This window comes from Anabrus simplex, chromosome X (genome assembly GCF_040414725.1).
Source record: "Anabrus simplex isolate iqAnaSimp1 chromosome X, ASM4041472v1, whole genome shotgun sequence".
NCBI lineage: Eukaryota > Metazoa > Arthropoda > Insecta > Orthoptera > Tettigoniidae > Anabrus > Anabrus simplex.
Window position 1 is genome coordinate 126,313,593 of NC_090279.1, and position 12,948 is coordinate 126,326,540.

At 40.5% G+C, this 12,948-nt stretch overlaps 1 protein-coding gene across 1 annotated transcript in view; it reads right to left on the reverse strand.

Moving 5' to 3' along the window:
• Nucleotides 1–12,948, reverse strand: part of LOC137503344 (zinc finger protein OZF-like) — a 150,972-nt gene that overhangs the window by 79,867 nt on the left and 58,157 nt on the right. Inside the window, exon 5 of the mRNA XM_068230902.1 lies at nt 12,306–12,388. Coding sequence (XP_068087003.1) covers nt 12,306–12,388 — 83 coding nt within the window. The remainder of the gene's footprint in view (nt 1–12,305; nt 12,389–12,948) is intronic.

Here is a 12,948-nt window from a genome sequence, read left to right on the forward strand (position 1 = left end):
AGACAGGTCAGTCGCGATACAGTCCAATTGACCTCCTGAATCCAGGATATCTGCTATATCTTGCTGGAATCCTACAACAAGTTGTGCTTCAGTGGAATAAACTTTGTAACAGTATGCCTTCTCTTCTGTGTGTGTCCGCATATGAACAGTTAGGTCAGACTGCCTTTCTTTGTGAATGATTTACCACAGACATTGCAACTGTTTGGCTTCTCGCCTGTATGGGTTCTCACATGTTCGGTAAGTTTGCCTCTCTTTATGAATGATTCGACACAGACATTGCAACTGTTTAGCTTTTTTCCTGTATGGGTCCCCATATGATCGGTCAGACTGCCTTTCCTAGTGAATGATTCGCCACAGACATTGTAGCTGTAAGGCTTCACGCCTGTATGGGTCCGCATTTGTTCGGTTAGTTTGCCTCTCTTTATGACTCGCCTGTATGGCTCCGCATACGTTCGGTTAGTTTGCCTCTCTTTATGAATGATTCGCCATAGACATTTAATCTGTATGGCTTCTCGCCAGTATGGGTCCGCACATGACCGGTTAGAATGCCTTTCTGTATGAATGACTAGCCACAGACATTGCAGCGGTAGTGCTTCTCGCCTGTATGGGTCAGCATATGATCGGTCAGACTGCCTTTCGTTGTGTAGGACTTGCCACAGACATTGCACTTTAAGGCTTCTCGCCTGTATGGGTCCGCATATGTTTGGTTAGTTTACCTCTCATTATGAATGATTTGCCACAGACATTGCAGCTGTAGGGCTTCTCGCCTGTGTGGGTCCGCATATGATGGGTCAGACTGCCTTTCGTTGCGAGTGATTTGCCACAGACATTGCAGCTGTAAGGCTTCTCGTCTGTATGGGTACGCGTATGATCGGTCAGACTGCCTTTCTTTGCGAAAGATTTGCCACAGACATTGCAGATGTAAGGCTTCTCGCCTGTATGGGTCCGCATATGTTCGGTTAGTTTACCTCTCTTTATGAACGATTTGCCACAGACATTGCAGCTGTAAACCTTCACGCCTGTATAGGTACACATATGAACGGTCAGACTGCCTTTCGTTGCGAGTGATTTGCCACAGACATTGCAACTGTATGGCTTCTCGCCTGCATGGGTCCTCATATGAACGGTTAGACTGCCATTCTGAATGAATGACTTGTTACAGACATTGCACCTGTTTGGCTTCCCTCCTGTTTGAGTCAGCTTGTGATAAGATAAACTGATTTTCTCGACAAATGATTTGCAACATATAGTGCAGAAGTGAGGCATGTTGCCTGTGTTTATACCCATGTGACCTACTAGTTTTTTACAGCTGAAAGATTTTCCACAGACGTTGCAGCAGTATCGGTTATCGCTCGTGTGAGACCGCATATCGTCCGGCCTTTTCCTGAAATTTTTATGAGATACTGAGCATTCGTTTATAATCCCACCTTTATGCATTCGCGTGTCCCCAGTCAGCATTTTCCTCTTTGTAAAGCAATTATCAGATAATACGCACACTTGGAGCGGGTGGATCCTGAGGTGTGTCGACAAGCTGCTTCGGCTACATAACACCTTTCCGCAGTGATCGCACTTGAAGGGTCGATCTTCCTTGTGTCTCTTCAGATGTTGTAAGAGGTCCAACTTCCTAGCCAGGACTTCACTGCACACACTACACCTAAAACTAGATGATCCGCCGTCCGGAGGTTGATGATCTCTATAGCTCACCTCGGGTCTCGATCTACAATGACAAATTAAAACCATGTGACCAATAGTTCAACAGCCAAATCCACTACATCTCTCACACAGGGGATTTGCTACAGGACATTTCAATCACTGATATCCAGTGCAGAGAGCTCGTTACTCATAAACATTACATTCCTGAGAGTAAACATCATCTGAGGTTAAATTTCAAAAGCTCTCACTTGTTACGAGAATATGTTGCGTCTTTTCTTAATCACGATATCAGGCGCAAGAAACTTGTCACGGTTGAGAAATGTACGAGTTAATTTTGAAGAAAGCATGAGAAGTGGTCCAGCCTAAAAGGGTAAATACTCAATACAAGCTCTTTAATCCAGCACATATTATTTTATCGAAGTCCGTAGTCTGTTCTCCTACATAAAGAACGGCATATGCTTTGGAGTTTTGATCTTGTTGAAGCACTCTGCGCTTTGTTGCAGGGAAGTAATAATTTTTGTAAAGGACCTTGTTCTTGCGGTTGTTTGAGAGAATGTCTGTGCTGTAGATATTAATAAAGTTGAGAACGTTTGCCGACATTCAGCAAGATCTGTTGAAACACGGCTAATCTTTTATGAATGTTATTTTGTCAACAAATATACATATTGTATTTGTACATTGTTATATCACTATAGCATTTTATTACGTCACTGTGTCGCTTTTCCGAAATATGTATCTTTGATGTGCAATCAAACATAGCCAACCTACATATAGGACGGTAGGTTTATACAAGGACGTTCATACTTACTACCATGTACTACATCAGTCTACGTCTTAATTCCTGTATTTAACACGGTAGCCACTAATCCTGATGGAATCCTGGCAAAGCTGAAATATAACAAGTATACGACGGCTCTCTCGCTAGCATTGATACTGTCTTTTCTCCTCAAGACACTGCTGTTAAGGACATTATGAAGGCAACACAGAATATGGCATTGGTGGTAGCGTTTTATTACAATGTCCTAATATCCTAATTTTGAAACCAAACGCAAATTATCATGCCCTTGAATATTCTTACAAGTATTACTTTAACAATACGGATAGAAGGAGCATGAAAATCAAGGCTTGAGCCAAAATTCGACATGATAAGACGTTGAATTGCACCGTAGTGGATATTGCTGCTATGTAAAAGAAGGAATATTATTCTATTTATTTCAAAAGATCACGGGCAACGTGATTATTTTTAGTGGATTCATAACATAGTTGGATAGCATCCAATTCTGAGCCTGTCTCCCCACCACAGAGTAGTTCTACATATTCTACGGAAGAAGGGCGGGAAATGCCAATTTCTTGGTTAAAGGTGAGATTCGCTTACAACTGCGACATGGGAAAACCGATCACACAGGCTAAAATATATCGTAACATGGACTGGTACTTTCCTATTCATGCTGTATGAACTGAATTCACATGGCCCAGTCGAATGAATGACTGGCTCACAAGCAAAGTAATGGGAGGCTCGACCATGTATTGTTACTGCACTCTTTGGAGAAAATAAGTGGACAAATGAAAGGGGGACATTGATTCGAGATATGACAGACTAAATCTCTTGATCATCAAACAAGATATTGATGTTGACACCACTAGACAACAGGGGGCAGAAAATACGACACTGGATGGTATGTCATGCGTTCTGTGGCATATCACACCAAGCAAAGGTGCAAAAGTCTGTAACCCTTCTTCTTTACGTGAATACTTGATTCCTGTGACAAGTAATTTATCAGGTTCACAATTAGTTTTCGGTAAAATAATGTTTCATTTTGCATTGATAAATATTCTACACCAACCAGCTATATTGCTGTAACACGTGGCGCTTCCCACGTGACGGATACGGGTTCCCCGCTGGCCTGCCGATGAACTTGAGCAAAATATAAAAGCTCTCGCGTACCAAACATGTACAAAGTCTTTAATGGCAACTTTGGCGGAGATGGAGACGTTCACTAGGGACCAGATGGCGGAAGAGGTACACTAAATTTCTAGAAGTTAATGCAAAAAAGAGGGTAGCGTTTCTTCTCTAGAGGAGTGGCTGCAAAAGGCATCTGTTCTCCATGTCCGCAGCTGCGTTACTCCCTTCCGTCATGAGCACCTAAATGCTTCAAGACAAGCCGGCCGTAAAATAATGCTGTTACATCATTACACAAATATGTCTCATGGTATCGGAGCCAAGCTTAGTGCAGCCCCTGGAAGGGACGCGCATTGGCAGTGCCCCGTCAGCATGAAAACTATGCTAGGGTTACCGTCGCATGGGCTGTGACGGCTAACCATGCTAGTACCCCCATTTTGTATCCCATCATTGAATTATGCCTGGGTGAAGTAGCGAATACGCCACTGCACTTGAGAGAAGGCTTGTAGGCATCTGAGAGGTGCGGAAAAAAAGATGGAATGGAGAAAAGTCATGTGAAAAGAGGTGTGGTTACTAACTGGTGTACAACAGAAACCGAAGAACAGCTCATGGTGTTGACATTGTCATATCAGCTAAATTTGACGGTTCAGTTTCCGAGGTGCAAAAGTTTGACAATCGCTTGATGTAACTCGTCCGCATTGGGGAGAGAAGGTAATTCCAATTATTCAGCGCACGCTCCACAAACTGACGTGCGCTTGGAAACCAAGGATGCGTTCTGGGTACTGCCTGACAAGAAGACCGCTGACTATCTTATCGCTGCCGCTGATCTGAATGGACGTGTCGGACCGAGGAAAGAAGAACAAACAGTCCATGGCGTTCATGGATATGGAGAAAAGAACGACGACAAATTCGCGATTATGCAGAAACTGATCATCGCAAACACACGGTTCAAAAAGAGTGATATTCATCTACTCTGTACTACAGTGGCTCCCATCCAATTCGCATTGACTACATCCTTGTGAGAGGGTGAAATCTCGCAGATGTTCTAGAGATAACAGTTGTCCCTTATTAAATCCTTGCGATGCAACAACGACCAGTCATCTAAACTGTGGATAAAGTCACCAAGAGCCCAATACCTCACAGGAAATAGACAAATTGGGATCAAATGGTTGCCCCTGAAGAAGGAGACTAACGTCGTTGCAAAAGTTACAGAGTCACAAATCACCATAGTTGAAGTGAGCTGGACTAAACTGAAAGACGCCTTTCGCTCTATTCCTGGAACAACTAAGTCAGGGCGACGACAACGAAGGATTAAACATGATATAATGCCAAGGAATGAAGATGTTAAATATGCAGTACGGTTGAAGAAGCAGCTGTACCACGAGTTTCTTGCTCGTTGGAATGCCTACAAGGCAGCCACTCGTAAAATGAAGGAGGTATTAGCCGTAACAAAATCAAACCGGTAGGCAGGTCTATATGTGAAACATGACATGCGCGAATTCGAGCGGAATTTTTAACGGCTAGTCCAATCGAGCCATCGCAAAACGTCACAAGTCCAACGTTTTTACGGCATCAATGAGGAAACAGACGATTTGCTACTGGACAGGCGGGAAGCGCGAGTACACTGGAGACTAGCGACGGAGTATCAATTCAGAAATAAGGGAAGCCCTGCCATTTTTTCTAATCACGGCCCGAACATACTTCTGAGCCTCGCAATGAGGGACTTAGAACAAATCTTCGACAAAAGGATTAGCGATTTAGACAAACATACAACAAGCCAAGCTGGATTTGTGTAACATTGTGGCGCAATAGGAGAATCCCATGCTGCCGGACTGTTACTTGGGAAACACTGTGAAAAGAATAAGAGGCTTCATCACAAATTTCTGGACCCTTAGAAGCCCTTCCATCGGGTACTTCATGACCTAATCAGTCAGCCCTACAAGTACATGGCATTCCAGAGCACCTTGCTGAGAGGGTATAATTGCTCTACAAAGAACAAATGAGTTGTGTTCAAGCTGCCGCAGGAGCGTCTGATGACTTCCGCATAACTGTAGGAGTCCATCAAGGCCCCGGCTTATCACCAGTGCAGCTTATTCTTGTGATGGACATAATTACCACAAACCTGCGCAGTCCAATACCATGGACACTTCTCTAAGCAAATGATATCTTTTGGCTGAAGAGAATAAGCTAGACCTGAAGCGTCAAACAGAAGAGTGGAACAATCGACTAGCGCAATAAGCCCCGCGCCCCAACAAGAAAAAGACAGAATACATTGCATTACATCGTCGAGAAGTTGGAACCATGCATGTTGACGTTGAAGATATTGCACGAGTAGAGATATTTAAGTATATTGGCTCCACAATCTATGATTATGGCCGACTTACTGATGAAGTCAACTTAACGATATACAAAGCCTGACTGAAGTGGAGAATGACAACAGGCGCCCTTCCGAACTTTGGACGAAGGGCCATCTCTAAACTAAGTTCTACCGAACTGATATCTGTCCTATCGATATCCATCCTGTCGTTTTCTACGGCAACGAATGCTGACCAGCTCTAGAGGTAGAACGCCAACTAAGCATCATGGATACAAAGTTGCTTAGGTGGAAGGCTGGCATAATTAGACTAGATCACATTTCAAATGATGTTACTAGAAAACGTTTTGGCATTGCAGCGATCCAGAAGAAAATTGGGGAAAGGCGTGTGCGCTACTTTGGTCATGTGTTGCGTGTAGAGGACGATACATTGGGAAAGTCAGAGTATTACACAGAAAGTCAGTGAAAAGAGGCGCTAGGGACGAACCAGACAGCATAGACTGATAAAGTGCACAACGGCCTGAAAGTTGGAAGACTACATGCAGACATGGCCCGAGACCGAACTAACTGGAGTCAATGAACCACAACACCGGACTCTGCCACCAGATGCAGACTGATGAATATTCTGTTACAAAAATGGAATGCAATGGATATTTTACACATCCTAACATTCAAATTAGTTTATTGTATGATCAAATTTTCTCCCCTAATGCCTATGTCCGATATCTATAAAAACTTATTTTCACAAAATAGTGCTTGAATGTCTGAACGCTTCTGGATTTCGTGTTTAAGTGACTCCTATAAATGCATTGTGAAGAAAAACTTATAACTCAAAAAAATACAAAATGGGTATATCTGTGTTAAATGGGAAGGACAGTTTGAATATCCGGTGAAATTCTACGAGTACCTACAAGAGGGGAGTCCGACAGTGTATTCTAGCCTGAATAGAATTTTGCAATTCATATTTCTGCTTACATACGTAATAGACAGCAGACGATCATATTAATCAGTTTGTTATTTTCACTCCGATCACGCCTATAAATATGAAGACCATGGAGGAGTGGCACAAAGTGGTCAGCTCAGGGCCATGTGACACTCAACGCTCTAAAGCTGGAAGGAAGCCACATAACTAAGTGGTTAGTTCAGGACCATGTGTCTCTACACAAACGGAAGTAAGCCTCAACACTTTTTAGCTCAGGACGATGTGTCTCTCCACAAATGGAAGGTAATCTCAACACTAATTGGTAATCTCAGAAATACGTGTATTTCCACAAGTCAGCAATTAGGAAATTTTATGAATCTTAAAATCTTTTCTTATGTAATTCAATACCAAACTGGCATGGCAAATAGTTTAGACATTTTAAAGGAAGTCATTTAAGTTGCGGCATTATATTTGTAGACTGCTGAAATGAGAGTGAGGAAACAATAGCGCCTGAGGTGAGATATAAAACTAAAACAAAGTGGGAAGTAGCAGATAAGATCCGGTCGACTGAATCCTTCAGAAGCATCTAAAATCTATGATCTAAAATGGACTAAGCTACGTAGACAATGGACTGTCCTCTGACATATATGCCAAGAAAAAAGAAGACACATAAAATGCATGTCGCTTTGCTGGTCTCTGCACAAAATATGTTTAGAAAGTAGAAAGCTAATTTAGACTCCATCAAAAATAGAAATATGATTTTGTGTGTGAAAAGGATTCATAAGCAACATTTTTACTGGAGGTCATAATACAAGATTGTTCTTTAACGTAGCCTATTGTGTCCTGTTACACATGAATTACAAAGAAACAGAGAGTGTGAGCTGGTACTTGGTAGTTCTGAGGACCGACATGGATATTTCTTGCCATTAGTTGTGAAAGTACAGTAGGAACAAGTCAGTGCATCACATAAGAGCCGAGAAGACTCTAACCACTCACAAATCAAATAAACCATTCAGGATTCATAGTTTCCATCACAAATCTGGTTTGAAGTCAAACCTTAGGCTATGACTAGCCATCGCATGACCTGCTGATACAAGGGCTTGTTTAAGAGCACCAATCCGAGACTATACGATCATTTCCCACGGATTATCAACAGTAACCAACAAAGGTGTGACAGCAAAAAATTAATTAGCAATGTCACAATTACAGTTCAAAAACACAACTGCATTAAATGTTTTAAAACAGGACATAAACTTGTGGTACTTTGTAAGGTCAGTGACAATAATTACAATTTTGAAAGAATATTATATAACTACGTTATTTACCTATTATTAATATTATTTTTAGCATAGGGCAACAAGTGAGGTACATATATACAAATATATAGTATTTACAAATGTACACAAACAAGAAACAAGTTTTATAGCAGAATGTCCAGTTGAGTGATCCACTGTATGGCTTCCTCTGTTGGTTCCAAAAAGTCACTTGGGCTACCTGTGTAGGAACGTCGTGTACATTCACTTACAATATGGGGATCATATGTCGAGATGCACCACAGTCGCACTCTGGTGATGAGATATATTTCCACATATAAAGGGCATCCCTGCATCGTCCATGATTTGTTCTCACCCAATTCAGAGTGGTCCAAATCTTACGTGGTAGATGATGTTCACCAGGAAGATGATGTGTAAGGAACTGTCTATGGCAACTTTCCAGCGACTTCTCCATTCTTCTAAAGGGTGAAAATTCCCATCAGCCAATGCGACAGCATCATGCAAAGATGGATGTCGTGACTCCAACCTCGTTACCTTGAGAACAGGAATATCATCCAAAACAGGCAGTTGAGGCTTCATTTCTATCTTCTTGAACTCTCGGATGGGAGCATTTAATCTTTCTAAAACAGGTGGCATTATACCTGACAGAATTGGGAGCCAATAAAGGGATGTGGACTGGATAGTACCAGATATTAACCGCAAGCTAACATTCAGTTGAGTACCAATTAGTCTTGTATATGGGCTATCCAGCCAAACTGGTGCACAGTACTCACCACACGAGAATACCAGTCCCAAAGCAGATCATAAAGTCTTTGCTGATGAACCCCAACTTGAGCCATACAATTTCTGAAGGATAATATTACGTGTTTTGAGCTTTTTTGACAGATTCATAAGATGTTGTTTGTAAGATAGTGTGCGATCATGTGTAATCCACAAATATTTGGGATAGCTGCTATGCCGAAGTTCTTGGTGACAAAAACGTATGTGGAGTTTAATGACACCTTGGTGATTATTCAGGTGAAAACATGATACTTCTGTTTTGTTAGAGTTAGGACACAGTTGCCATTTCTTGAAGTACGTTTCAAGTGAAATCAGGTCTCTTTGTAGCACTTCTTCTGTCACACTAAGGTATTGATTTTCAGTGGCTAGTGTTATGATATCAGCATAACAAAATGTTTGCGATGATGTTTCTGGGAGATCGGAGATATACAAATTGAACAGTAGGGGAGACAGTACCGATCCTTGAGGTAATCCATTTTTGAGCTTCCTTTCTCTACTCATACTATTTCCCATACACACTCGAAATCTTCTGTCATTGAGCATATTGCTTATAACCAGCACGATGGTCCTACAGGGTGCAATTCGGAGAAGCTTGTAAATTAATCCTTCCCTCCAGACTGCGTCAAATGCTGCTGTAAGATCAATGAATACAGCAGAGGTCTTGAGTTGTTTCTAGAAACCTGCTTCCATGTGGAATGTCAGTGAAAGCACTTGATCGCAGCAGCTGCGATTTGGCCTGAATCCAGCTTGATCAACTGCAATACGCTGAAAAATAGTTGCTCTGATTCTGTTGTGGAATAGCCTCTCAAAAAGAAGGGCAACTGGTCTATAACTGCTTGGGTCATTGGCAGGCTTACCTGGTTTCAAGATGGAAATCACTTTCGTTGGTTTGAATTCTGTCGGGAATTGTCTGTTCTGTAGAAGGTCGGTAAAAACCTTAACAGCCAACTTCTTGCATTCTTCCCTAAATGAATGCGAAATTCTGGATGAATGTCGTCAAAATCTGGAGCTGTACTTGGTTTAACGTCTTTGAGAGCAGCATTGATGTCTTGCACCGTAAGCGGTTGTGAATACCTTGATGTGCGTGGTGTTCTTGATTCCAGAGTTTGGAGCTGGCGCCGTATGTATTTGGTATGTTTCTTATCTGATGGAGTTTGGGAAGTTGTGACGATGTGAGATGCTACTTCATCCGGAGTAACTCCAGGCTGTTGCTTCACCAAAGGTGTCCTTCCTCCAAGTTTTCTGTGGTGCCCCCACGATCTTCTACTGGAATGAGTTAGGTCGATATTCTCCACTGTCTCAATCCACCGTTCTCTCCGGGTAGTATCCATGCTGGAAAGAAGTTCATCAGCTATGTCTTCATCACCAGTTTGCCGATATATCGTTATAGAGCGCATCAGTCTCAACATTCCAGCCAGGGATGTATTCTCTTCTATGGCATACTCTTCTTAGCCGCCATCATAACTGCATCTACGAAATGCTTGTAATTGTGCTTGGGAGCAATCCACCGAACACATTTATCCAGTTCAGTGGTGAATGTTGACGAATTTGCTTTTCTGAAGTTCCTCCGAGATTGTGGTATTGACCGTACAACAGGAATTTTCATGCCAACGTCCACCACAATGGGGCCATATTGACCGTGGGGAAAATGTATTAACACTTTACGACTGGTGTGTAAGGGCTGTCCTCCCTCATTGCAGCTAACAAAACACAGGTCAAGATTGGAATCCCTATTCCATGCAGCTGATTGGAAAGTACCAAGATCTTTTGGGTCAAAAATCAGATGGAGATTGTTCATTTCTGTCCATTCTACGAGTTTCGTTCCACGTTCACTGTTATTCGAGTACTTCCATAGTTCGTGATGGCTGTTGAAGTCGCCTATATAAAGTGCAGGGTGTTGAGCAGTAGGTAGAACGGTACTTGGCCACTGTGCGTTTGGGGGTTTATAAATGTTAAAAATAGCAACATCTGCCACTTGCACAGCAACAATGGACGTCTTCGTCTTCGTTTTGAAAGAGCAGTGAGGCATCTTGGATATAATTATGAACATAAGTAGCTATACCATGTGCACTGTGATATGTTGCACCAAGAGCTGTGTAACCATTAATGCGGCCCCTTTTCCGAAACTCTTCTTCATTGGCTGTATGGGTTTCCTGTATAGCCACAAAATCTATCTTATTATCCAGGATAACTTTGGATAGGTAGTCACATCTATGTTAAGTTGGAAGACACGGATGAAAGGTCCAATCCTTCTTGTCTGGTAGCTCTGAGAACAGCTATTTCCATGAAATACTTTAGTCATTGCTGGGAGATATTTAAAAGATAGGTCCAGCAGCCACAGTTATTGCTTTCTTAGTACCACCCGGGGGTCACGTGTAGGGCACTTGGAGGTTAAAGCTACGGACGTGAAGCAATAATGTACCCCCTATTTATCTACTTTTACGAAATAATAAATTCACTTACTTAAAGAATTCTGAATATTTTAAGCAACCTGCACAAATTTTAAACTCCACTTGTACCAGTCTATTTTATTAGATTATACTCACTGTGTAGGCATGTTTTCAATCAACACACTAGAACCACCTGACTGACAATGAACACTAAAATGAATCAGCAAGTGTGACCACATCACTGGAATGAACATGAATTCAATACCATAATTTTTTTACACTTGCAACAATGCATAAATTTTATTTGCAAACAATGATATCAAAGATGTAGCATTAATGATCTCAACGTTTCATTTCTACAACACATTATCTGCTTTGGCGTCCACAAATGGAGGAATCTGACTTAACACACAAGAGAACAGAAATTACCAGAAAAAAAGGAATCTAACCAAATAATTTTAAAATGACATTCTCTGAGTTACCACATTATTGAACTCAGCCATAATTATATTGATTAATGAAACTGATTATGTTAGTTTGAAGTAATTTTTGTTTAAAATGTACAAAAAACTTAACAATTTTGAATTTGTAGATGTAATTTATAATCTACAAACATCGCTTTTTCTGTGTGTCACTATTGGTATGAACGTAAAAAAAAAACTTACACAGAATATCTGGAAGCAATAGTTTCAGAAGGCATTTCAGATGATAAGAATGTGATGAACAAATGATGCAGAGAAAGTGAAAAAAAAGAACACATTTTTCGTGATTGTTTAAAGGTGTTGTAAACAAACACACTTCAAAAATATCAAGCTTTACCAAGGATTTTTTGTAGATATACATTCAATAAATCTACATGACGGAACATTAATTATGATCTTAAAAAACCTGAATATTTTAGATAATTTTAACAGGTGGAAATTGAAGATATTAGTGTTTAAATGTAATCTTGTAAAGAAAGGATTAAACTGATGAAAACGGCCAGTTTTTGGAGATAAAGCAACCACTACTGAACACAGCTGTGAATAGGTACAACATATTCCATATTGTATAGAATTTGTAGTATACGTACTTTGTTTCTTCCTTGATGTACGACAAGAGCTGATCATCAGTATGTTCTTCTATGAATATTTCCTCCTTAGTATATTCAGAAGGCTATAAGTAAGAAATAGGAAAAGTAGAATAAAGAAGGGAAAATATATATAGTCCTAAACAAGAAACAGCTGAGATAATAAATTTCATAGTGGCACAATAAGAGTATAATTAATTTACATCCCATTTAAAAATTATATAATTGAAAGGAACAATCAAATCAAAATCACTTTAAATGCAAGTGAGGTGTCTACCTTGTTGGCAAATGGTACACAAGAATACATTATTATCAAACACTAAATTTTAAAAGAATAGAGAAGAAAACAATTTTGTAAATACAATATTATACAATATATGCTATTTTTTTATATTAAGCACACAGCTCGTCCTTAATAAATGTATATAATCTACAAAATTTTACTCATAATATCTTCTGTGTTACAAACATAATCAACAGGTATACAACTTGTGCACCTACTTCAAATAATAGTATACAATTTCTATTAGATTAAAATTTACATTGCATTTATTTATTTTATTTTTACTGTTTTGGGGACCTAACTTGCATAATGACCTGCTGCGTTTTAACCCGAGCCCTTTCGCCACTGCTTTTCAAACAACTG